The following is a 24,999-nucleotide window of genomic DNA, read 5'->3' on the forward strand; positions in this document are numbered from 1 at the left end:
AACCACAGCTAAATGCAGCACTAACCTTTGATGATCTTCATCAGATGACAATCCTAGGACATTATGTTATACAATACATGCATGTTTTGTTCAATCAAGTTCATATTTATATCAAAAACCAGCTTTTTACATTAGCATGTGACGTTCAGAACTAGCATACCCATCGCAAACTTCCGGTGAATTTACTAAATTACTCACGATAAACGTTCACAAAAAAACACAATTATTTTAAGAATTATAGATACAGAACTCCTTTATGCAATCGCTATGTCCGATTTTAAAATAGCTTTTCGGTGAAAGCACATTTTGCAATATTCTGAGTAGATAGCCCAGCCATCACGGGCTAGCTATTTAGACACCCACCAAGTTTAGCCCTCACCAAAGTCAGATTTACTATAAGAAAAATTGGATTACCTTTGCTGTTCTTCGTCAGAATGCACTCCCAGGACTTCTACTTCAATAACAAATGTTGGTTTGGTTCAAAATAATCCATAGTTATGTTCAAATATCCTCTGTTTTGTTCGTGCGTTCAAGACACTATCCGAAGGGTAAAGAAGGGTGACGCGCCCGACGTGTTTCGTGACAAAAAAAATCGAAATATTCCATTACCGTACTTCGAAGCATGTCAACCGCTGTTTAAAATCAATTTTTATGCCATTTTTCTCGTAAAAAAGCGATAATATTCCAACCGGGAAACCCTGTTTTAGTTCAAAGACAGAGAAAATAAAAACATGGGGTCGCCTCGTGCACGCGCCTCAGTCTCATTGTCCTCTGATCGACCACTTACCAAAGGCGCTAATGTTTTTCAGCCAGGGGCTCCAAAGACATCATTCAGCTTTTTCCCGCCTTCTGAGAGCCTATGGGAGCCGTAGGAAGTGTCACTTTACAGCAGAGATCCTCAGTTTTCAATAAAGAGAGTGAAGAAGCCCAAGAAATTGTCCGACAGGCCACTTCCTGTAAGGAATCTTCTCAGGTTTTTGCCTGCCATATGAGTTCTGTTATACTCACAGACACCATTCAAACAGTTTTAGAAACTTTAGGGTGTTTTCTATCCAAAGCCAATAATTATATGCATATTCTAGTTTCTGGGCAGTAGTAATAACCAGATTAAATCGGGTACGTTTTTTATCCGGCCGTGTAAATACTGCCCCCTATCCCTAACAGGTTAGCAAACAAGAACTGATATGGAGAGATAATGGTGAAAAATGGTCAAGGGAAGCTATTTTCATATAGAGGGAGGGGACTCTATGCGTTATGCAAAGACAGAATCCTATAAAGATAGGACTCTGTAATGTGAGAATTTAGTCTTTTTCATGGAAGGGCTCGGCTCTGTTGCGTGTGTAATAGGGTCCTTCCATGGAAGGGCTCGGCTTTGTTACTCTGTATTAAAGTCTATGTTGAATTCACAAGTTCTTGCAAGAGTATTATGTTCTTAAGACAATTTTCCACGACAAATGCAAATCAATTTATAACATTTTTGACATGCGTTTTTCTGGATTTTTTTGTTGTTATTCTGTCTCTCACTGTTCAAATAAATCTACCATTAAAATGATAGACTGATCATTTCTTTGTCAGTGGGCAAACGTACAAAATCAGCAGGGGATCAAATACTTTTTTCCCTCACCGTATGAGGCCGTGACCGGTCTCACACTCCAGTGCAGTAGGTGGCGATGTATGCACCTTTCAGTTGGTTGCGATTTGCCAATTGAAATTTAAAGAAGAAGAAGCCTGTGGCTGTGTTCGAGAGCATCAACACGACTGCCAATTCACTGATTTATAAATCACTTTGCGTAATAAATAACGATTCATTATTATTTGTAGATTAGTCCGAATGTACCACATGATACATTGCGGTTTTGATCCTTTCAAATACGGCCTGGATATTTTACGCCTGCTACGTTAGGGCGCACTGTTAGCTAGCAAGCCATCATTCGTCTGTTTGGCCAAATACTTATTATTTTTCACGGTTTATTTAGAGGTATTCCCACTTGACGAAAGTGCAATGTCGTCGTGGGCACCAGGCGGCAGACGGCCTCAACCCAACCCAAATGGAGGGTAAGTGGCTAGCTAGCGTAGCTTCAGTCAGCCTCATTCTTGCCTGATTTAGATAGCTAACGAGCTAGATATGAAACTAGCTATGGCAGAAGTCATATCTGGAGCCTAACTAGCTAGCCAATTAACCGGATAACTATTGTATTGTGGGTGGGTGTGTGTAACGTTGTTAGCCTAGCTAGCTAACGCAGCTATTCACAAAGGAATGGCTAACGTTAGGTGTTCAGAGTATGTGAGCTGAGTTGAGCGGTCGGAAATAGTTTTCCTCCGGCGCTCCACGTCCTCTCCAACGACACTTAAAAACTGCTCTTGCACAGAGGGAAAAAATATTGCCGCGCCAAATTCGCTCTTATAATTTAAATCACAATTTAACCAACCCCCCCATCTATTTATGTGGCTACCTGGACCTACCATTTGGTAGTATTGAAATCAACCGTTATGATTTCAATGAAAAGGTATTTTAATAAACATGAAAAGGTGACTTAGAAGCGTTAATCATTTCAAATAGGCTAGCTAATGTACATGTGTTGTTAAACAGTATATAAACATTCTAAATAAGTCGCAAGCCAGACAGGTAGCCTAAGAAGGAACGAAAACGATTTATTTAGGCTATATTAGCCTATTTAACATTTTTTTTAAGGCTATAGTCTACACAGAAATACATTTGCGAGTCCGACACACTAGACTGGCAGGAACATTAAGCGCTCAGCATTTAAACAACATTTTGTTGTATTAAATTATTATATTCTAAATTGTGTTTATAGGCGTTGACTTACTTAATTGATAATGCTAGAGAATCCGGTGTTTGGAGGATATGTTGGTTCGAGGGCCGGCCGGCAAACTGCCAATATTTCCTCCAAACACCGGTTTCGAGGGCATTATCACTTTTATACAACGGGTTACCAACATATTCAAATAATTATTGACATATTTATATTAAACGTTATTTCATCCTTCCACGATATAGTCCCGACACACATCTAGGGTTACAATCAAGCCAACTGGTTCGTCCTATCGTTTCGGTTATGGAACACCATTTGGGTCTTTGTGTGTCAAAAAGATACACGTCAAATAACACTATTTGGTGTGTCAAATAAGCTTGTTGACCAATCAGGACCTGCATATGACTACACGTCACATAATTTAACGCGTTCATACATTTTTACACATTGCACATTGATTACACTATCACTGGTGTTTCATATGTCACAACGATTCGTCGATATGAATATTATAGTGCTGGTACCTACAGTGCTGGCCATTTACATTTTTTATTTTTTAAAGCTAGCTAGCTCATGGATGCAAACAATGTTCTTCCCCAAAAATATATTATATTTTACTATGTTTCAGTAGCTATAGTTAGCTAGTTAACTATATAGCTAGGTGTCATCGTCTAAAATAACCCTAATTTATACGACAGTTCTTAGAAGCTAGCCACAATAAGTATTAGCCACAATAGTGGCTTTGCAGTTAGCCTTCAAAATATACGTATTTCATTGACAGTGATGCAAATGAATACAAATAGTAGAATTATGCCATAATTGAATAAGTCATGCTAAACAAGTTTGGAATGTTATATAAAATCAACAAAAGACAATAATTTGTTAATTTGACAAATCTGTTGAAATCACCCTGGATGTATTATACTTTAGAATTGCATTGTGGCATACTTATTTCACTGTACAGTCTTACCCCATGTCATTGATCCACAATCCATAGGTATCAGTCTACTCCATGACACCCAGAGAACATTAGTGTTGTAGCTTTTATTGCGGGACGCTGAAACAACTGAATTGAGACACATTTATTGTCAACCTATGTGTATTGAACACTATTCCCGAGGAAAACCAATACTGCGTGGATGTTTTGGAGTCTGATAACTCTGAGGACGTTGGGGGGGGAAAAAATATATTGGGTATTGAATAGACTGATACCCCATTTCATTGATAACCAATTCTTAGGTAAAGCTGTACAGTGCAAAATGAATGTCAATACACACAATAGGCTGACTGGGGGGGTGATGTCACAGTCCCGCGATAAGAACTACAGCGCTAATATTTACGTAAACTCTTCAGTTGTTCTGTGGGTGTCACCGAGTAGACTAATATCCCATTTCATTGCTTCACATTCCAACCTTCTTTAACATTATCTAGTCTAAATATGGCATGATTCCACCAATTGTAACCTTCTGCATCACTTTCGAAGAGGTACTTTTATTTTGAAGGCAAACTGCAAATTCCACTATTGTGCCTAATCCTTATTGTGGCTATTTTCACAACCCATAAGCTGGTGCCATTGAGCCTCACTAGCCAGATGAAGCTAGCTGGCTGCTTATAATGTTAGCTTTGGGCAACAGGGTTAAGTTGCTGACTAGCTATTTATTGTCATGAACTGAATTTCAATAGGCGAACAACAAGTGGCTACCTAGCTAATACTTACTCACAAGGATTCCTAAATCATTGCTAAGAATAATGAAAATGACTGCAGGTTCTACTGGTCATTGTTTTCTGGCTGGTTGTATTGGTGCTAGCTAGGTACCAAGCTAAAGCTAGCTACCCCAGAAGTTGTGGTTGAACAAATTATGCTTTATTACCAACGCAGTATTGTAAACATGTCGTTCGTGGCCTGTGTTTACATGTTTTCAGACTTTTTTTGTAGAGCTTTGACAGTGCTACTGTATCTTTTTTGACACGCAAAGACCCAGACAGCGTTCCCTAGTATGTATGTCATGAAGCTAATGGCAATGACGCTGTTACTGTGTAACTCCGGTAGGGCAACGTCTGAAAAGTAGCCCACATGGTAGTGTGTACCAGTGCTCGACCAGTCGGCGAAAGCCAACGACAGAGAGCGGTTAATTCAAGGGTAATGAATTCCATTATCTTGGCTTTAATGGATTTCGCCTTTGTGTTGTCTCGCTGAAATGTTGTTATTCTTTCAAATGACTGCTATATCCACACAGCAGACATTATGGGCTAGTTTAGGAATGCTGTGTTGCATGTATAGCGCAACATTTTACGTGGTGTCAATACGTCATGTACCTACGTTATATAGGTATGCACGTCAGCTTTGACATCGGGGCATTAAACTACACATCGGCCGATACCGATGTTGGCATTTTTTGCTAATTTTGGCTGATTCCGATATGTTCACTGATATATCGTACATCCCTACTCGGTACACATGGGACAAATCTCTGCTGTTAAAAACTAAATGTTAGTCTAAAGAAATGTGACAATGTCGAGCTGTTTTATATAGTGGAGATCAAGTTTATAAATTGCTGGGCTGATGAGACGGTGGATTGCGCAGTCAAATGGAACAGAGTAAATAGGAATTTTAATGTCAGATTTAGCTAGTGGTTACTTGTGGAATAGACACCGGCTGGAATGCAGTTTTAACCAATCAGCATTCAGGATTAGACCCACCGTTGTATAAGGAGAATTTAAAGAGAATTGTAATGAAAAATGCCTAACTCGGCTGTCTACAGTGCCTTTGAATTCACTTTTAGAAACACGTTTGCCCAGCGTCTATGGCTTCAGGCTCATGCAATGGTGCCTGGTGAGCAGGCCAGCTGCGGAGAATACTCTTTGCGCTTGTAGAGCCACTGGGGATGCTAAACACCCCTCGGGCCACTCTTGCTGGGCAGGGATGGAGAGGTTTTTTTTTATTTATTTTTTATAACTAGGCCTAAAGTGTTTTTAAAAAAAATTTTTTTTGCAAAAGGACCCTATCAAAACGCAAAGCTCATTGAAAGAGGTAATATGTCAGGCCTATTGGGTCTAAAATCAATGATTGCCTATTGTATAGATAATAGAATGAAAATGAGCTAAACTTTAAAGAGATCAGATTTTTTTATTTATAAGTACTTTGCTACAATGACACAGCCAGCTACCCACTTTTTTTTTTATGTTAGCATGTGCACATAGTTCACATCATGCTTTTGGGATATGTCTTTTCAGATTCCACAATGATTCTTTAGTTGTTGACACTACATCACCGCACTCCCGCTCTTGGTCCTCCTCATCTTTCTAAGTCACCTTGATTTTGCACCTGTGTGTTTTATCAGTTTCTTTATGAATATATTTAGCGAACTCCATGACAGTAGCTAAAGCAAGGGGCTGTAACGGCACACAAGTGGCCTACAAATGCATGCTGGGCCAGGCATGCCCTGAGCTTGTGAAGTGAACAGTACTGGAGCGGCGGGAAGTCCGATGCTCCAGCCTTTGGGGGGAAACTCGCTCTGCGCTCCAGTCAAATGGGTCAATCTCCGTTCCTTGCTCCGCTCACATGCTTATGGCTGTGATGCTAATAGCTGGCTAACTGTAAATCTCCTTCAGCAGTGTTAAACCTCTTCGGCCTTTTCGAAGACCAGCACCATACCCCGTGAGAGAAGACAGGACCGACGACCACAAGGATTCTGAGAGGTAGTTAACATTACAGCTAACAAAGGGTGGCTTTGTAAATTTTACTCTGGAGTGCTAGAGTACACTCTGGGCGTTTTGTAAATTCAGAATGTTGTCAGATTGTCCGTTTTGTAAATTGAGTGTTTCACTCTCGGAGTGTTCCCAGTGCACACTCGACTACTCTGACAGTAGTAGGGTTGATCCGAGTTTTCTGACCTCACAACGGCAGTCAAGCACCCAAGCTAACTGGCTAAAGTTGGCTAGCTTGCTAACTACATTCAGACACAAATGAGAAAACAGCTCACTCTGACCATTTTACTCGCCCTAGCCAAGCTGGTTAGGCTGTTTTCATGTTAACTAGAGCGTTGGTAACTGTGCTGCTATCAACAATTTAATTCTGTTTTTTTTCTGACTTTTATATTTCACAGGTGTTGTGCGTTCGTAAATTGATCAGTTATTCTGCGCTCTGGCAGACTCAGATGAGAGTGCTCTGAAATCAGATTAGATAGCCAGAGTGAATTTACGAACGCACCCTAAGTTAGCTAGCTAGCTAGTTTTCAAAATTGTTAGCTAGCTAGTCTGCCAACATTCCTTGATTGGCTGTTGATAAATGTTCATGGCAGGTTTTGAGGGTAGCGAACTAAACTCAACTCTACAGGACGTGTAAATGCAGGGTATTTTCTATTTTTATTAACTTAGTTTTATCTGATGTCGGAGCTCCAATCCATCCACACTAGTTGCCACTCAACTCCATCATAAATTGTGGAGTGTTAGTTGGCTAGTTTGATGGTTGCCGAAACATCAGACTGTTACCATGGTTACTTCGCGCTATCAGTCTGAAAGAAGTCTCTGGGGGGGGGGAAGAGACACGATAGTCTCTACAAGCAGAATGTTGAATAAATTATATTTACACTTACATTACCGGTTGTGCATGCTGTTGGTCCTTCTGGCGGTAGGTGGAGTTATGGTATCCACAGGAAAGTGTTGTTTACCCTACATTTAGCTCTGCCGGTAGTTGTATTCACTTGTATTTTCAGTCATGTGATGCACAATATGTAAACAATATCCGAATGTCGTTGACCAAAGCACTATTTCTAGCAATATTGGCCATATTGTGCAAGTGTTTGTTACCTGCGAATTGCATCATTATTGAAAATAAAAACCGGAAATACAAACTATACAGACCAGCGTACTGAAGGTCTGGTTGATAACAGTTCCCTGTGGATATTTTGTATCCAATTTACCTCCGACATGGGGACAAAATCGGCAGACAACCGGTAAAGTAAGTTGAAATGAAGTTTGTTTCAACATTCTGAATTGTAATGGGACAGTTCGGGAATGCTGAGCCTGCATGTTAGTGTGTAAGTATTTCACTCTCGGATTCTAAAAAGGCTAGTTTGAGGGGTCATGATGCTGTGTGGTGAGGTGGCGTGCCAAAACATGCAATCAAATGGTTTGTGAATATGTACCATAATCTGCTAATGCCAAATACTTATGATGTCCGCTCCATCTGAAGAATAAAGTAGGCACACCTGTGTGGAGGAAGGGGTGAACAAATGCTACAAAGCCTAGTGAGGTTTTTGTTTTACAGGTGAGCTATTTTTACTGAAAGAGCACAGCATGACATGTTAATCTCTGAAGTCATACTATTGGCCATCAAAAATAATCCAAGATGGCGTAGCAGTTCAGACGTCCTGTCGTGTCCCGTGTATATATATATATATTTACATATTTTTTCTTCACTTATCTTTTTACATTTTTTTATTCTAAATACTCAACCTCAAAGCACTCTCCTGCAACCCGCCTCATCAATTTAAAAAAAAAAAGAAAGTATTATTTACCTCATCTGAATTCCACGACAGAAGCTAGCCAGAGGTTAGCCATTTTCACTGGCTAACGTTGAAGTTCAGCTAGCTACGGTTAGCTGTCCTCAGCTATCCATTAGCTCGAAAAGCTATCGCCAGTTTTTGTACAGCGCGACTCAGACCAGAGCATATCGGACCTATTCTCTCTCCTTTCCTCGATTTCTACCGCAGGCTCTGGACATTTACACCTGGATCTTGCAGCTAACTAGCTGCTACCTGAGTGACTATTGGCAACGTCGGTCTCGGAATTAACACACACTATTACGGAGCTAGCTAGCTAGCCAGCTGAAGAATTCCGTCAGCCACTCGTGGGCTACTCCTGAGCTAGCCAGCTGAAGTGTCTCCTGGGCTACAACTCACCTATCCTGACCCGTTTTACTGCCGATGCGGAGCCCCATTGGGTCTTCACGACTGGATCACCGACGTTATCTGCCCGAGGGAGTTGTCCAACTGGCCCCTCCGTCGCGACGTAACCTGATCGCCCATCTGCGGCCAGCTAATCGTTAGCTGTCTTTTCGGCTGCGATCTGAATAGGTCTGTCGGACACTTTTCTTGGGCCACTATAACTCACTATTTTGCCAACTTGGACAGGTCCCCCCTTCCACACGGAACCCCACTAACCCACAGACGGAAACGTACGAGGCGGCTAAAAACAGACCTCCCTCCCATCTTCCACCAGCTTGCTACCTATGGTCCGGCTAGCTGTCTGATTCTCACTGGACCCTCTGATCACTCGGCTAAGCATGCCTCTCCTTAATGTCAATATGCCTTGTCCATTGCTGTTCTGGTTAGTGTTTATTGGCTTATTTCACTGTAGAGTCTCTAGCCCTGCTCATTATACCTTATCCAACCTCTCAGTTCCTCCACCCACACATGCTATGACATCTTCTGGTTTCAATGATATTTCTAGAGACAATATCTCTCTCATAATCACTAAATGCCTAGGTTTACCTCCTCTGTACTCACATCCCACCATACCTTTGTCTGTACATTATACCTTGAAGCTATTTTATCGCCCCCAGATACCTGCTCCTTTTTCTCTCTATTCTGGACGTCACAAACGACCAATTCTTATAGCTTTTAGCCGTACCCTCATACTTATCCTTCTCTGCTCCGCTGGGGATGTAGAGGTGAATCCAGGCCCTTCAGTGCCTGGCTCCACACCTACTCCCCAGGCGCTCTCTTTTGATGACTTCTGTAACCGTAATAGCCTTGGTTTCATGCATGTTAACATTAGAAGCCTCCTCCCTAAGTTTGTTTTATTCACTGCTTTAGCACACTCTGCCAACCCGGATGTCCTAGCTGTGTCTGAATCTTGGCTTAGGAAGTCCACCAAAAACTGTGAAATCTTCATCCCTAACTACAACGTTTTCAGACAAGATAGAACGACCAAAGGGGGCGGTGTTGCAATCTACTGCAGAGATAGCTTGCAGAGTTCTGTCCTGCTATCCAGGTCTGTACCCAAACAATTTGAACTTCTACTTTTAAAAATCCACCTCTCCAAAAACAAGTCTCTCACCGTTGCCGCCTGCTATAGACCCCCCTCGGCCCCTAGCTGTGCTCTGGACACCATATGTGAACTGATTGCCCCCCATCTATCTTCAGAGCTCGTGCTACTAGGCGACCTAAACTGGGACATGCTTAACACCCCAGCCATTCTACAATCCAAGCTTGATGCCCTCAATCTCACACAAATTATTAATGAACCCACCAGGTACAACCCCAAAGCCACAAACACTGGCACCCTCATAGATATCATCCTAACCAATGTGCCCTCTAATTACACCTCTGCTGTTTTCAACCAAGATCTCAGCGATCACTGCCTCATTGCCTGCACCCGTAATGGGTCAGCGGTCAAACGACCTCCACTCATCACTGTCAAACGCTCCCTGAAACATTTCAACGAGCAAGCCTTTCTAATCGACCTGGCCCTGGTATCCTGGAAGGATATTGACCTCATCCCGTCAGTAGAGGATGCCTGGTTATTTTTAAAAAATGCCTTCCTCTCCATCTTAAATAAGCATGCCCCTTTCAAGAAATGTAGAACCAGGAACAGATATAGCCCTTGGTTCTCCCCAGACCTGACTGCCCTTAACCAACACAAAAATATCCTGTGGCGTTCTGCATTAGCATCGAACTGCCCCCGCGATATGCAACTTTTTAGGGAAGTTAGAAACCAATACACACAGGCAGTTAGAAACGCCAAGGCTAGCTTTTTCAAACAGAAATTTGCTTCGTGCAACTCCAACTCTAAAAAGTTCTGGGACATTGTAAAGTCCATGGAGAATAAGAACACCTCCTCCCAACTGCCCACTGCACTGAGGATAGGAAACTCTGTCACCACCGATAAGCCCACTATAATTGAGAATTTCAATAAGCATTTTTCTACGGCTGGCCATGCTTTCCACCTAACTACCCCTACTGCATTCAACAGCACTGCACCCCCCACAGCTACTCGCCCAAGCCTCCCCCATTTCTCCTTCTCCCAAATCCATTCAGCTGATGTTCTGAAAGAGCTGCAAAATCTGGACCCCTACAAATCAGCTGGGCTTGACAATCTGGACCCTTTCTTTCTAAAATTATCTGCCGAAATTATTGCAACCCCTATTACTAGCCTGTTCAACCTCTCTTTCGTGTCGTCTGAGATTCCCATAGATTGGAAAGCAGCTGCTGTCATCCCCCTCTTCAAAGGAGGTGACACTCTTGACCCAAGTTGCTACAGACCTATATCCATCCTACCCTGCCTTTCTAAGGTCTTCGAAAGCCAAGTCAACAAACAGATTACCAACTATTTTGAATCCCACCGCACCCTCTCCGCTATGCAATCTGGTTTCAGAGCTGGTCATGGGTGCACCTCAGCCACGCTCAAGGTCCTAAACGACATCGTAACCGCCATCGATAAGAAACATTACTGTGCTGCCGTATTCATTGACCTGGCCAAAGCTTTTGACTCTGTTAATCACCACATCCTCATCGGCAGACTTAGTAGCCTTGGTTTCTCAAACGATTGCGTCGCCTGGTTCACCAACTACTTCTCTGACAGAGTTCAGTGTGTCAAATCGGAGGGCCTACTGTCTGGACCTCTGGCAGTCTCTATGGGGGTACCACAGGGTTCAATTCTTGGGCCAACTCTTTTCTCTGTATACATAAATGATGTCGCTCTTGCTGCTGGTGAATCTCTGATCCACCTCTACGCAGACGACACCATTCTGTATACTTCTGGCCCTTCTTTGGACACTGTGTTAACAACCCTCCAGACGAGCTTCAATGCCATTCAACTCTCCTTCCGTGGTCTCCAACTGCTCCTAAACACAAGTAAAACTAAATGCATGCTCTTCAACCGATCGCTGCCTGCACCTGCCCGCCCATCCAGCATAACTTCTCTGGACGGTTCTAACTTAGAATTTGTGGACAACTACAAATACCTAGGTGTCTGGTTAGACTGTAAACTCTCCTTCCAGACTCACATCAATCATCTCCAATCCAAAGTGAAATCTAGAATTGGCTTCCTATTTCGCAACAAAGCATCCTTCACTCATGCTGCCAAACATACCCTCGTAAAACTGACCATCCTACCAATCCTCGACTTCGGCGATGTCATTTACAAAATAGCCTCCAATACCCTACTCAACAAGCTGGATGCAGTCTATCACAGTGCCATCCGTTTTGTCACCAAAGCCCCATATACAACCCACCACTGCGACCTGTATGCTCTCGTTGGCTGGCCTTCACTTCATCATCGTCGCCAAACACATTGGCTCCAGGTCATCTACAAGACCCTGCTAGGTAAAGTCCCCCCTTATCTCCGCTCACTGGTCACCATAGCAGCACCCACCTGTAGCACGCGCTCCAGCAGGTATATCTCTCTGATCACCCCTAAAGCCAACTCCTCCTTTGGTCGTCTCTCCTTCCAGTTCTCAGCTGCCAATGATTGGAACGAACTACAAAAATCTCTAAAACTGGAAACACTTATCTCCCTCACTAGCTTTAAGCACCAGCTGTCAGAGCAGCTCACAGATCTCTGCACCTGTACATAGCCCATCTTTAATTGAGCCCAAACTACTACCTTTTCCCCTACTGTATTTATTTATTTTATTTATTTTGCTCCTTTGCACCATATTATTTATATTTTAACTTTTAACTTTCTTCAAACTACAAATCTACCATTCCAGTGTTTTTTCTTGCCATACTTTATTTACTTTGCCACCATGGCATTTTTTTGCCTTTACCTCCATTATCTCACATCATTTGCTCACATTGTATATAGTCTTATTTTTTCTACTGCATCATTGATTGTATGTTGTTTTACTCCATGTGTAACTCTCTGTTTTTGTATGTTGTCGAACTGCTTTGCTTTATCTTGGCCAGGTCGCAATTGTAAATGAGAACTTGTTCTCAACTTGCCTACCTGGTTAAATAAAGGTGAAATAAAATAAAAATAAAAAATACAGTAGGCCTGTACTAATATGGTGCATATGTCTTTGCCATTGTGAAAGCCACTTCATGCATGAATGTCTGTGTTACTTTCAGTTACGAGGAGTTGGACCAACAGCATAACTACTCCGGTAACAACATGGACTATGAAGGATATCAACATCAACAAAATGGTAAGATCACATTTCTCTTATGTGGTCTGTCAACTAAATGAATTTATTTGCCAACAACCTGTTTAGAAAATGTCTTCTCTCCCTTCAAAGCTTCTCCCAAAGTTTACAATGCAGCTGACAAACGTAGCGCCCTCTACCAGCGGTTCTATAAGCAACTCCAGGAGAAGACACCTGCCGACTGTGTGGTTCTGTCTGTGAGCAACCAGAGCACGTGAGTAGCTCACCTTTAAGAAAATAGGGTATTTATGCTTTTTGGAATTTCTTTTGCCAATATTTTCTATGCTCTTGTAAGGGGAGGTGTATGAGTGTTACTCCAGGAGTGAGGATGGAGAATTCAGCAACTGTGGTGGTTGTGTGTGAAAAGGAATGAAAATACCCATACACCTGTTGGGGATGACTTGTGTGGGAATTTAACTGTAATTGCCAAGAAGACCTACTGTAATTTCCGGACTATTGAGCGCACCTGAATATAACCCGCACCCACTGAATTTTTAAAAAAAGTATTATTTTGAACATGAATAAGCCGCACATGTCTATAAGCCGCAGGTGCCTACCGGTACATTGAAACAAATTAACTTTTCACAGGCTTTAACGAAACACGGCTTGTAACAAAAATAAATAGGCTTTAATGAAACACGGCTTGTAACAAAAAATAAAAAATTAGCAGTAAGCTTTAGTTGTCTTTTTGCACTGAGTAAATTCCTCACGCTGCTGTTTCCAACGTCTTATCATCGACTCATTAAGACCAAGCTCCCGTGCAGCAGCTCTATTTCCTTTTCCAACAGCCAGATCAATCGCCTTCAACTTGAAAGCTGCATCATATGCATTTCTCTGTGTCTTTGCCATGATTAGGGTGACAAAATGACTACTGTAATCAGAATGATGGGAAGTTTGAGAGCGCTCGATTTAATCTAAAAAGTAAACAAAAAAGTTGTTTGACCTTAACCCGTTCTGCAATTTCATTGGTCTAATGAAAGCTTCATGCCGCCCAAAAACTGAGCACGTCACAGAATGTTTTTTTTTTTAGAAAAAAAAATTGAAAGCGGGAAAAATCCATATATTAGCCGCGTTATTGTTTAAGCCGCGAGGTTCAAAGCCTGGGAAAAAAGTTGCGGCTTATAGTCTGGAAATTACGGTACGTATGAATGGCAACAACCTGGAAAAACTAAACTGAAGTCAATTGTAAGATTGACTGAGGTACATTTAAAACTATTGTTTTAGCTTATCTAAACGGGCCAAATGCTACTACTGTTCTTTTTTTGTTTGTTTCTTACACACTTGCATAAACTTCCATACTACTCATGTCTTTCTCTCCAGGTTGGCTGAACACTTTTTTTTTTAATTAACTTGTAGAAAACTGCCTCCCTGTTTATGAATCAGACCCCCCCCCCCCCCCCAAGACCTGTAGTTGTGTTTGTTTTCCTTGCAATCACTTATAAATTAGTTTCTTCACATGCAGAAATTCAGTCTCTGCTTAAAAAATCTAAGTTGCATCTTCCTCGGCTAAAAGGAGATTCACCATATCAACATCTCCTGTAAAGCCAGATTTTGGTTCAAATTGCACCCAGTTAATTAAACTTGACTAATAACTAAATTAGGGATTGTTCGATATCCCATAATATGCAAACTTGATTTGTTGAAGATACATATTTGGTTGATTCTTGACAACCATCAAAAACATGAATCCAGACATTCAACGCAGACACTACAGAACAATCAACAGAAACATAACACAATGTGTTATGAAAACAAAACACCTCATGGAGAACATCACTTTTTGTTGTAAACAGTCATGCAATGCTTTGTTCAGAGTGCACTCTCAATTCTTAATCTGATCGAATTTTGTACACACTTGTCTGAAATGTGTCACGTAATACATGTCATGTAATACATGTTTATTTAACTCTACTATTCACCCGTTCATATATTTCATGAAATGGGATAGATGAGTTAGCCATCAAACTCATGAAACAGAATTAAGCTTTTATCCATCTTTAAAGAAAATGTAGAAGTTGTCCAGTTCTTGCAGCAATTTAAGAGACTGAAGGTCCATTGACCTCATGGGTTCAGTCTGCCTTTTCAAAAATAAGTTCTGTTACAATAAAAGGCTAACTTTTTTAGGTTTTAATTTCATACAGTAAGTAGCCTGCTTTAGCACTGCTTTGGTAGCTACTTACACCTGTAAATAGTAGTAACAGGACAGAATTTGCTGTCATTTTTAAATGAGTGGATGCCCCCCATAAAACAATTGCCATGTCTATCCCTAGCAAACATATTCAATTCCCTGCTCAAAAGTGTTATTGCAACACTCGCATAAAATGTAACAATTTTACATTTGAATATAGCCTACTAAAAAATGCCCAGTGTAGTAATAATAACACTATCTGCTGATCTTTTTTCCTTTTCTTCATTCTGTGCTATAAAGTTATGTTTTCTCAGTGTTATATAATGTAAATCCGGATGACCTATGCAACTTACATCTTTATACTGTTAACTCACACACACCTTGGTCCTTGTGGACACGACACATTCAACTTCCGTGTTTTGAAATGGTCACCCCTGCCTTAACATATTGCTAATACTTTCTCTGAGCAGAAAAGACCTACAAACTAAAAACTGGTGCCAAAAGATGCTGTTTTGTAGAGAAATTGAATAAGTGCCATGTTAATTGACAGTAGTGTTTTTAATGAAGCAGAGTTTTAAACATTCATCACAAGTGTTATGATGTGTACCTGTTGTGGGCTTTGAGACATCACTGTCCCACCCTCCTCAACATATTGTATGTTACACACAGTAGTGACTGTAGGTTCAATGAAGATTGTCACTGGTCAATACTGTTCATGCTTTTTCAATACTGTAGATTTAAGATGTTTATAAGCATATTTAAATACAAAATGCACATCAACAGATAAAGAACTCACAGCAGGCAGGATTTAATCAACTTATCACATTTTTATAATATTTGGCCTATAGATATTAGGCTTGGGCGGTATCCAGATTTTCATATCGCCATACCTTCCCTTCTCTCATCCCGTGATATACGGTATTACCGGCATAGCACACAAGGGGGTGCTAAAATCACAAGAGAAGCCCATTGGGCCACTATTACCAGACTACTAAAAATTTGCACAAACTAATAGCGAAATCACATAAGACGCTTTTAGCTATATGCTAACGAGCGAAAAATGAACAAACTAATTGCAAATCCAGCACAAAGTTATACAAGCATAGCTCGTAGCTACAGAATGTCCATTTTTGGTGAGTGTTGACATTTACAAGCAAAAGTGAACGAGATACATTGTGCAAATGAACAAAGTTGTGATACATGCTTTTCTGAAGGGAGAGCAGCATGTGTACACGGAGCACAGGGGAGAAGAACGCAGGAGAAAAGCTATTAGGAAGCACAGGGGGGAAAACGGAAACTGTACAGAACTCATCCAGAGCTCTGACTACTGACAAAAAGCTTTTTATAAGATATCTGATGGCAAACATTTAGTAGTGAATTGCATAGAAGTGTAACTTCACCTCATGTGCCGCACAACAGAGACTCACCGATATAGAAAGCTATGGACTGACTAGCTCCCGTTGTGCTATTTACAAACAAACACGTGACTGGATCAACTATTCTGGGGAAGTATGGTAAGCTTCATAATGTGACAGGTGAAATGATGAACGCATTCTGCTTTATCTCCTAAGGTATTGTACAAGTTGACTGCAGTTATTAAAAAAAAAAAAAAGTACCTACAAATATTCAAATGTATTGATATCGCATGGATTTTCCAAATACCCCCGGTATATGGTGTACCGCCCAAGCCTAGTGGATATACCAGGTTATCCTGCTCTTCACTGGTCACTTAACTACACCTTGATAAGAGTTGTGATTCAGTTGAGGTGTCTTTGTGGTTGATTGAAGCCAGGCCTGGACATGCTGCCACAGCACAGCGGTGCTGCTCTCCTCTCACACGACATGCCTGCGCACCCCTCGTTTGTGTGCAGAAGTCAATAACCAGCTTTCTTCTCTTCTTTCAAAGGGATTACCCCAAATCTATAGGCCACTGTTTGCAGGACCGTGGCCTCTCGGTGGAAATGATTTACCTGCAGGCGGAGTCGGGCCTGACCCGGGCCCTACAAGATGTCCGCTCCGACGGTTCCCCCTTATGTATTCTCGTCGAACAGACTAACGTAGCTCTGTCCTCGTGCACAGTAATCATATTTTCAGAATCCCTCAAAAGTAAGTCCCCCACAGTCACCTGGCCCCTTCTAACTAAACAATTCAAAATGTATCTCTAAAAGAGCAACAATACCAAGTCTAACACTCCTGATAAATGATCTATATTAAAATAAGTTAAGGGTGATATATAATATTAGGCCTATGGTGATTTTAGTTTAATTCTGTAGTTGAGTCCTCAGAACTCAGCAGTTCACATTTCACCCCCCTCATCAGAGGCTCTCACATTACACTTAATATTCATTTAGGTTTGAAATAATACTTATATATATCTCAGTATTATATATAGTACCAATTAAAAGTTTAGACACACCTACTCTCATTCAAGGTTTTTTTAAAATGTTTACTATTTTCTACATTGTATAATAATAGTGAAGACGACTATGAAAAACATATGGAATCATGTAGTAACCAAAAAAGTGTGAAACAAATCAAAATATTTTTGAGATTCTTCAAAGTAGCCACCCTTTGCCTTGACAGCTTTGCACATGTTTGGCATTCTTCCAACCAGCTTCATGAGGTAGTCACCGGGAATGAATTTCAATGAACAGGTGTGCCTTGTTAATTTATGGAATTTCTTTCCTCCTTAATGCGTTTGAGCCAATCAGTTGTGTTGTGACAAGGTAGGGGTGGTATATAGAAGATAGCCCTATTTGGTAAAACACCACGTCCATATTATGGCAAAAACGGCTCCAATAAGCAAAGAGAAACGACAGTCCATCATTACTTTAAGACATGAAGGTCAGTCAATCCAGAATATTTCAAGAACTTTGAAAGTTTTGAGTGCAGTCGCAAAAACCATCAAGCGCTATGATAACTCTCATGAGGACCGCCACAGAAAAGGAAGACCCAGAGTTACCTCTGTTGCGGAGAATAAGTTCATTAGTTACCAGCCTCAGAAATTGCAGCCCAAATAAATGCTTCACAGAGTTCAAGTAACAGACACATCTCAGCACCAACTGTTCAGAGGAGACTGCGTGAATCAGGCCTTCATGGTTGAATTGCTGCAAAGAAACCACTACTAAAGGACACCAATAAGGAGAAGAGACTTGCTTGGGCCAAGAAACATGAGCAGTGGACATTAGCCCGGTGAAAATCTGTCCTTTGGTCTGATGAGTCCAAATTTGAGATTTTTGGTTCCAACCTCCATGTCTTTGTGAGATGCAGAGTAGGTGAACGGATGGTATCTGCATGTGTGGTTCCCACCTTGAAGCATGGAGGAGGAGGTGTGATGTGGCGGTGCTTTGCTGGTGACACTGTCAGTGATTTATTTAGAATTCAAGGCACGATTGACTGACCTTGTAGTGCTGCATCAGATGACCTGGCCTCCACAATCACCCAATGGAGATGGTTTGGGATAAGGTGGACCACAGAGTGAAGGAAAAGCAGCCAACAAGTGCTCAGCATATGTGGGAACTCCTTCAAGACTGTTGGAAAAGCATTCCAGGTGCAGCTGGTTGAGAGAATGCCAAGAGTGTGCAAAGCTGTCATCAAGGCAAAGGATGGCTACTTTTGAAGAATCTCAAACATAAAATATATTTTGATTTGTTTAACACTTTGTTGGTTACTATATGATTCCATATGTGGTGTTTCATAGTTTTGATGTCTTCACTATTATTATACAGTGTAGAAAATAGTAAAAATAAAGAAACCCTTGAATGAGTAGGTGTGTTCAAACTTTTGACTGGTACTGTATGCACATATCAGTTACACTAGAAAAAGTATTAATTGCTTGATATAAATCTTCAGGAAATGTCAAACTAGCAGATGACCAAATTTTTACATTGTATTATTTTTATTTTTGTAACATTTAATGTCTTTTTAAACTACTATTGAATAGCTTCTTAAAGGTGTACTATGCAGCATTTTATATCAGGCCTAATACCCATGCCACTATATCCTCCAAACCACGGCTTCTCTGGTATTATCACTTAAATCATTTTGATTTCGGGGGAATAAGACTTAAAAATACCTGAAAGAAATGAGTACTATTTATTTATTTGTAAAAGAAGCACTATTCTATTGCTGTTCATACCTCTGAGAACGAGAACCAATCGTGCAACAGGAAGAAGCTGTTTGTATACATTGAGGGTGGCCAGACCGTCCACTTACCAGTGAACAAGCAACTTTACAGCTTCAAATGAAGTTCAAAAAATGTTTTTGTCTCATTGATGTATTACTTTAATATGACCTATCCTTGACATGTAGGGCTATTACTAGGTGGATAAATAATGTGTGTGTATATATATATATAGCCTAAGGCATTTATATCAATAATGGTAGTATCTAAATCATGAACAGGCCATATGCTTGAATTTCTTTAAATATTATCAACAAATACTATTTAATAAGTAAAATAATTGTTATTGTACTGTTATTTAATATTTGGAAAATATTTACTTTTTCCTGTTCAGCACGTGGTTATGGACCTGTATAATATTAAAAATGTTCTCTGGAACTGAACTCAAATAATCCTCAAAGTTGCCTTTCCTTAATCCACTTAAAATGTTATCCTTGAAGCGATACTACATGTTATGCAAAATCTGTATAGTGAAATTATACTGTGTAGTTAGTCCATTTGTGCATAAATACTAACCTTTTTTTTTCAACTTTTATGCATACAACATAAAAAAAATACATATTTGCGGTTCATCAAAGTAACATTCACCTTATCAAATATATAATATCAGTATTCAAAGAACATGTAAAAAGTACATGTTTAAAATGTGTTAATTTATTACATATTATTGCGATATGAACTGTTTTGAACACACATGGTATTGCATTTTCACTCAATCCCGAAGTAAAACCCCATATCAAAATAAACTTGTATGAAAGAAGTGGGACATAGCGGAGCAAGACCTCCTTTATGATTAACTTATATGATGTCTTAAATTTTAACCTTCAAACCCCTCTACTAGTCCACCGCAACATGCCCAAGGACCATGCCATGGACTTTGTGATGGCGGAATATGGCCGTGGGCTTGGGGAGCGGACGCAGCAGAAGGACCCTGCAGAAACAGGGGAGCGGGCGGCTGAGCTGGTGGATGACTACCTGGAGAGAGAGAAAGTGGAGAGGCATGCTGTGCCCTCTGACACCCGCCAGCTGCTCTTCTTCCTGGCCGAGGGAGTCCACCTGTACCCCGAGGAGCTGAGCACCATCGCGGAGTATCTTCGCAACCGCCAGGACCATCTGCAAGGTGCAGCCATACAACCATAGTGTCCATAGTCTTTATGCGCAGTACAAGCTTTTTATTTAGGACAGTGAATGAGATCTCCTTATTTTCTAATAATTAGTGATTGTTTCTATGTGTGATGTTATTTCTATGTAAAATATTCTGTAACAAGTGTTGTTTTTGTGCTTAATGGTGGATCTATTCATAATTATTTAAGAGATCGTTAAACATTTAAGAACGCCTCGGCCACATGTCTCGCTGTCTGAAACATGTGAAGTTTAAAAGGGACCGCACAGTGTCGCTGCAATACATTTTGTCTCTAACTACACCATACATTGCAATTTGTTAACGGAAATACAGGATTCTTAGATACTAAAGTGACAATGCTGAGTTATAATTCATCTATTTTTAGGATGTTATACACTCCTGTAAAGGGTTCTAATGTTTTGTCTCTTTCCCAGCCACGTCTGAGACTGGTGATGGCCCCCGGCCTGAGAGGAAGAAGATGTTGCCTCCTGGTTTAGGGAAACCTCCACCGCTGCTACCCACCCCCTCAGGCCCTCATGGAAGAGAGCCACCCCCTGGGATGGGAGAGCACCCTGCCACCCCCCTCATGACTCCAGGTGAGTTACCATTCTCGAAAATAGAAATGTTCTGCAGGGCAGATGGGATCGATATCAGATGGGAATGTTAAAATCAATCACTCATGAGTCACTTGTTATGGCTATGCTTGTAAGTGTTGACAGTCTCTCTGTTTTCTTAGGCTCATACCCCAAGACCAAGCCCCCTCCACTGCTGTCCATGCACCAGGGACAGGGGCTACCTCATCGTCCCCCTCATGGTCCCCCACCCCCTCATGGCCCTCACGGTCCACTACCTCGAGGACCCCCACACCACCATGGCCCCCCTCCCCCCCGAGGGCCCCCTCCCCCCCGTGGTCTTCCACAGAGTGGCCCCATGCCCCCACACGGCCCCAGAGGAGCCCCACCATCACTGAAGAGCCTTCACATGGGACCACAGCCTGGGCTGCTCCCCTGTCCAGGTTAGTCACATGCTTTACTGTTCTACTATTTCATTGCCTTCACGTGTCATCTTAGGTTAGGCTCACTAAGAGCCCTATTCCATTAAATGTGTCTTAAAGAGGAAACGGACCAGAGCAACAGAGTGTACTTAACCTCTCTGGGGTATGTGGGACGCTAGCGTCCCACCCGCGGGACACACTATTCAACAGCCAGTGAAACAGCAGGGCGGCAAATTCAAAACAACAAAAATCTCATAATTCAGATTTCTCAAATATACAACTATTATATCCCATTTTAAAGATACACTTCTCGTTAATCCAACCACATTGTCTGATTTCAAAAAGGCTTTACGGCGAAAGCATAACATTAGATTATGTTAGGTCAGCACATATACAAGAAAAACCACACAGCCATTTTCCAAGCAAGGAGAGGTGTCACAAAAACCATAAATACAGCTAAAATGAATCACTAACCTTTGATGATCTTCATCAGATGGCACTCATTGGACTTCATGTTACACAATACATGTATGTTTTGCTTGATAAAGTTCATATTTATATCCAAAAAACCCATTTTACATTGGCGTGTAATGTTCAGAAATGTTTTGCCTCCCAAAACTTCCGGTGAATGAGCACATCAATTTACAGAAATACTCATCATAAACGTTGATAAAATATTCAACTGTTATTCAAAGAATTATAGATACACTTCTCCTTAATGCAACCGCTGTGTCAGATTTCAAAAACTTTACAGCGAAATCACACTTTGCAATAATCTGAGTACAGCGTTCAGACACGAAACCAAACCTGCCAATTTGTGGAGTCAACAAAACTCAGAAATAATATTATAAATATTCACTTACCTTTGATCTTCATCAGAATGCACTCCCAGGAATCCCAGGTCCACAATAAATGTTTGTTTTGTTCGATAAAGTCCATAATTTATGTCCAAATACCTCCTTTTTGTTCGCACGTTCAGTCCACTTCTCCAAATGCAGGAAGCGCGCGCAAAATGTCACGAGCTCATGTCATTTTCTCACTCATCAACTTCCAGGCCCTCTTGTTCGCTCCATATTCACAGTAGAAGCATGAAACAACGTTCTAAAGACTGTTGACATCTAGTGGAAGCCTTAGGAAGTGCAAAATGAACCTTAAGTCACTGTATAGGCAATCACTTGAAAAACCTCAGGTTTCCACACTTCCTGGTTGGATTTCTCTCAGGTTTTTGCCTGCCATATGAGTTCTGTTATACTCACAGACATCATTCAAACAGTTTTAGAAACTTCAGAGTGTTTTCTATCCAGATCTACTAATAATATGCATATCCTACCTTCTGAGCCTGAGTAGCAGGCAGTTTAATTTGGGCACGCCTTTCATCTGGATGTCAAAATACTGCCCCCTACCCTAGAGAAGTTAAAAGCAGCGGGTGGCAGTCCTATCGCCTCGGACCACAAAACATCAGACATTATTTTTCCCAATGCTTCTACATGTTGAATTGTCACTGTTCTTCAACACCTAGCACGTTATTGACTGCACGGCCAACGTTTGTTCTAGAGTTTTCCCACTTGTCGGTTTAGGCAGGGGTCAGCAACACATTACACTACAATACAACAGTAACATTTCTATAACATGTCAGTATCCACAAAACTGTTGTACATTTCATCCAATCATGTTCCTGTCTCCTGTCTGATCAGGTGGTCTGCCTCCACACCCTAACACACCCAGGCGCTGAGAGAAGAACACCTCTTGACCACCATGGACAGACAGTAGAAAGCATTAGAGTTGATCAGGAAACACTGTCATACTGGCCTGAGGAGTGGGATCTCCTTCAGTTCAGTGCCCTGCTGCTGCTCTCTCAGGACCCCACACTACCACTCCTCATCTCAGAGCCCTTTATAGATAGTCTCTGCATCCATAGTTTAGCAAGCTGAAATGGAATGTTGGTTTTATTTGACTATTTGGGAGTTCAGAGCTCAATTTTTATGAGTGTTTGAGTTGACCCACAACAATGTTCAGGAGCCAAGTCAGAACAAATGACATCTTTTTTTTTTTTTTATTGCATTCTCAGATTCTTAGTTTTTTTTGTTTCATTTATCTGTTTTTAGTTTTTATCTGAAAATTGTCTATCAAATATTATAATAAACAATAGATTAAAGGCTAATCAATCTCATATCTTTTGCAATCATCTCATCACACTCAATGATCTGTCTTTGGATCCCAGATTTGTCCTAGGAGGATATGATGCCAGTATGCTATCAATTTAAGAACATAGTAAGCAATTCATGGTAAAGTCTGCACCTGTTTCTATTTGGCACATGTGACAAATATAATTACATTTCAATCTCGTGATGAATATGAAGGTGATATGTTCAGGAGCAGGTCTGAGCATGTGGTTATCAACTTCAATATTTATTTTGTTAACTAAGTAAATTGGTAATGATACTGGAGTAAAATTAGCTAATTAACAAGAACGGAACTCAGTTTCTTAGGCTCTATTTTTTAAATATTATCTACGTGTTTTATTAGAATAAAACATTCAATTGTAGCTTTTTAAGTTGGCGGTCTGAGAGAAATTAATGCTGTTTTAGAGAACTTAATGTTCCTTTTTCTGTGTTATCTCCCATTATCAAATAAATGTTTTTGCACCAATCATCACCCAGTGTTTAGGACAGTATAAAAGGTGTGACTTAACAGTTTCTGGCAGCTGTTTCGTATTGGGAACCCTCAGTATAATGTGCCCATGAAAATTAAGAAGTTATTGTGGAGATGTTTTTTTTTACATACACAGTACTATATCAAACATGGATGAGATACTGTGTGCATCTAAGCCAACCTTGGCAGTGGTCTGATGTAAAATCAGACAATTTTTAGTACTTCTATCACTAGATGGTGCTATAGATCCATTCAACTATCATTATCTTTGAAACCACTGCATCGCCAATATCAAATGTGTTTTGTCTTCTGACATTGAAAGGCTTCAATCTATATTTGAATCGGAAGTCAGTTATGTTTTCATTGTTTTTGCCACAAGCATAATGTTGTTTTGCATGAGTTTGTTTCCTTAGTAATTTCTTATTCTGTATCAGTTTAAGCGAACGAAGCACCACCCTGAATTGATTAAGATTAAAGGAAATAATCTTGTTACTGAGTGTTCTGAGACAAAGGTGCCAGACTTTATGAAAACGACATCAATTCCTCTTGAATTCTATTTTCATCCATTTCATATTGTGCTTCATGTCAAAGTGTACACTATTGAGTTTTCCATGTGGGCATACGTAATAGATTATCTAATAACAGTAGTCGTGGCTCTATTCAAAGTTTGAATCAAATAACTTTATTTTCAGAGAAAAGGCTGATATCCTACAACAGTGCTGAGAAAGAAAGACATTGTTGGCTAAGATTCAGACAGTATATGTATTTCCAGTACTTTGTCGGTTGTACAATGCTTGTAAAGTGAAAATCAAATATCTATCCTGTTTGTTTTGTCCTTTGACAGTGTGTGTCTTACAGGATGGACACATCAAAGTTTATTGGTCATGTACACAATATAAGACTTAGTGGGTGCAGCCAAATGCTTATGTTACTAACTCCTAACAATGCAGTAAAATGTCAAACGGTACACATTTATCTCTTGAAATGTCGGAATGAAT

The 24,999-nt window shown here is 40.7% G+C and overlaps 1 protein-coding gene across 3 annotated transcripts; it reads left to right on the forward strand.

Moving 5' to 3' along the window:
- The first annotated feature begins 1,847 nt into the window (after nt 1-1,847).
- Nucleotides 1,848-24,818, forward strand: LOC115151919 (histidine-rich glycoprotein). 3 transcript variants are annotated; one of them, XM_029696269.1, is made up of 9 exons: nt 1,848-2,055; nt 6,387-6,473; nt 12,848-12,924; nt 13,015-13,135; nt 16,956-17,155; nt 20,074-20,352; nt 20,790-20,951; nt 21,092-21,370; nt 23,044-24,818. In XM_029696269.1, the coding sequence occupies exons 1-9, from the start codon at nt 2,003-2,005 to the stop codon at nt 23,079-23,081; spliced, it is 1,296 nt and encodes a 431-aa protein (XP_029552129.1). In that variant the 5' UTR covers nt 1,848-2,002; the 3' UTR covers nt 23,082-24,818. The 3 variants fall into 3 exon arrangements, with proteins under 3 accessions (XP_029552129.1, XP_029552130.1, XP_029552131.1); XM_029696270.1 differs by having other exon boundaries at nt 6,390-6,473; XM_029696271.1 differs by lacking the exon at nt 6,387-6,473.
- The last annotated feature ends 181 nt before the right edge of the window (nt 24,819-24,999 follow it).

This window comes from Salmo trutta, chromosome 17 (assembly GCF_901001165.1).
Source record: "Salmo trutta chromosome 17, fSalTru1.1, whole genome shotgun sequence".
Classification (NCBI taxonomy): domain Eukaryota; kingdom Metazoa; phylum Chordata; class Actinopteri; order Salmoniformes; family Salmonidae; genus Salmo; species Salmo trutta.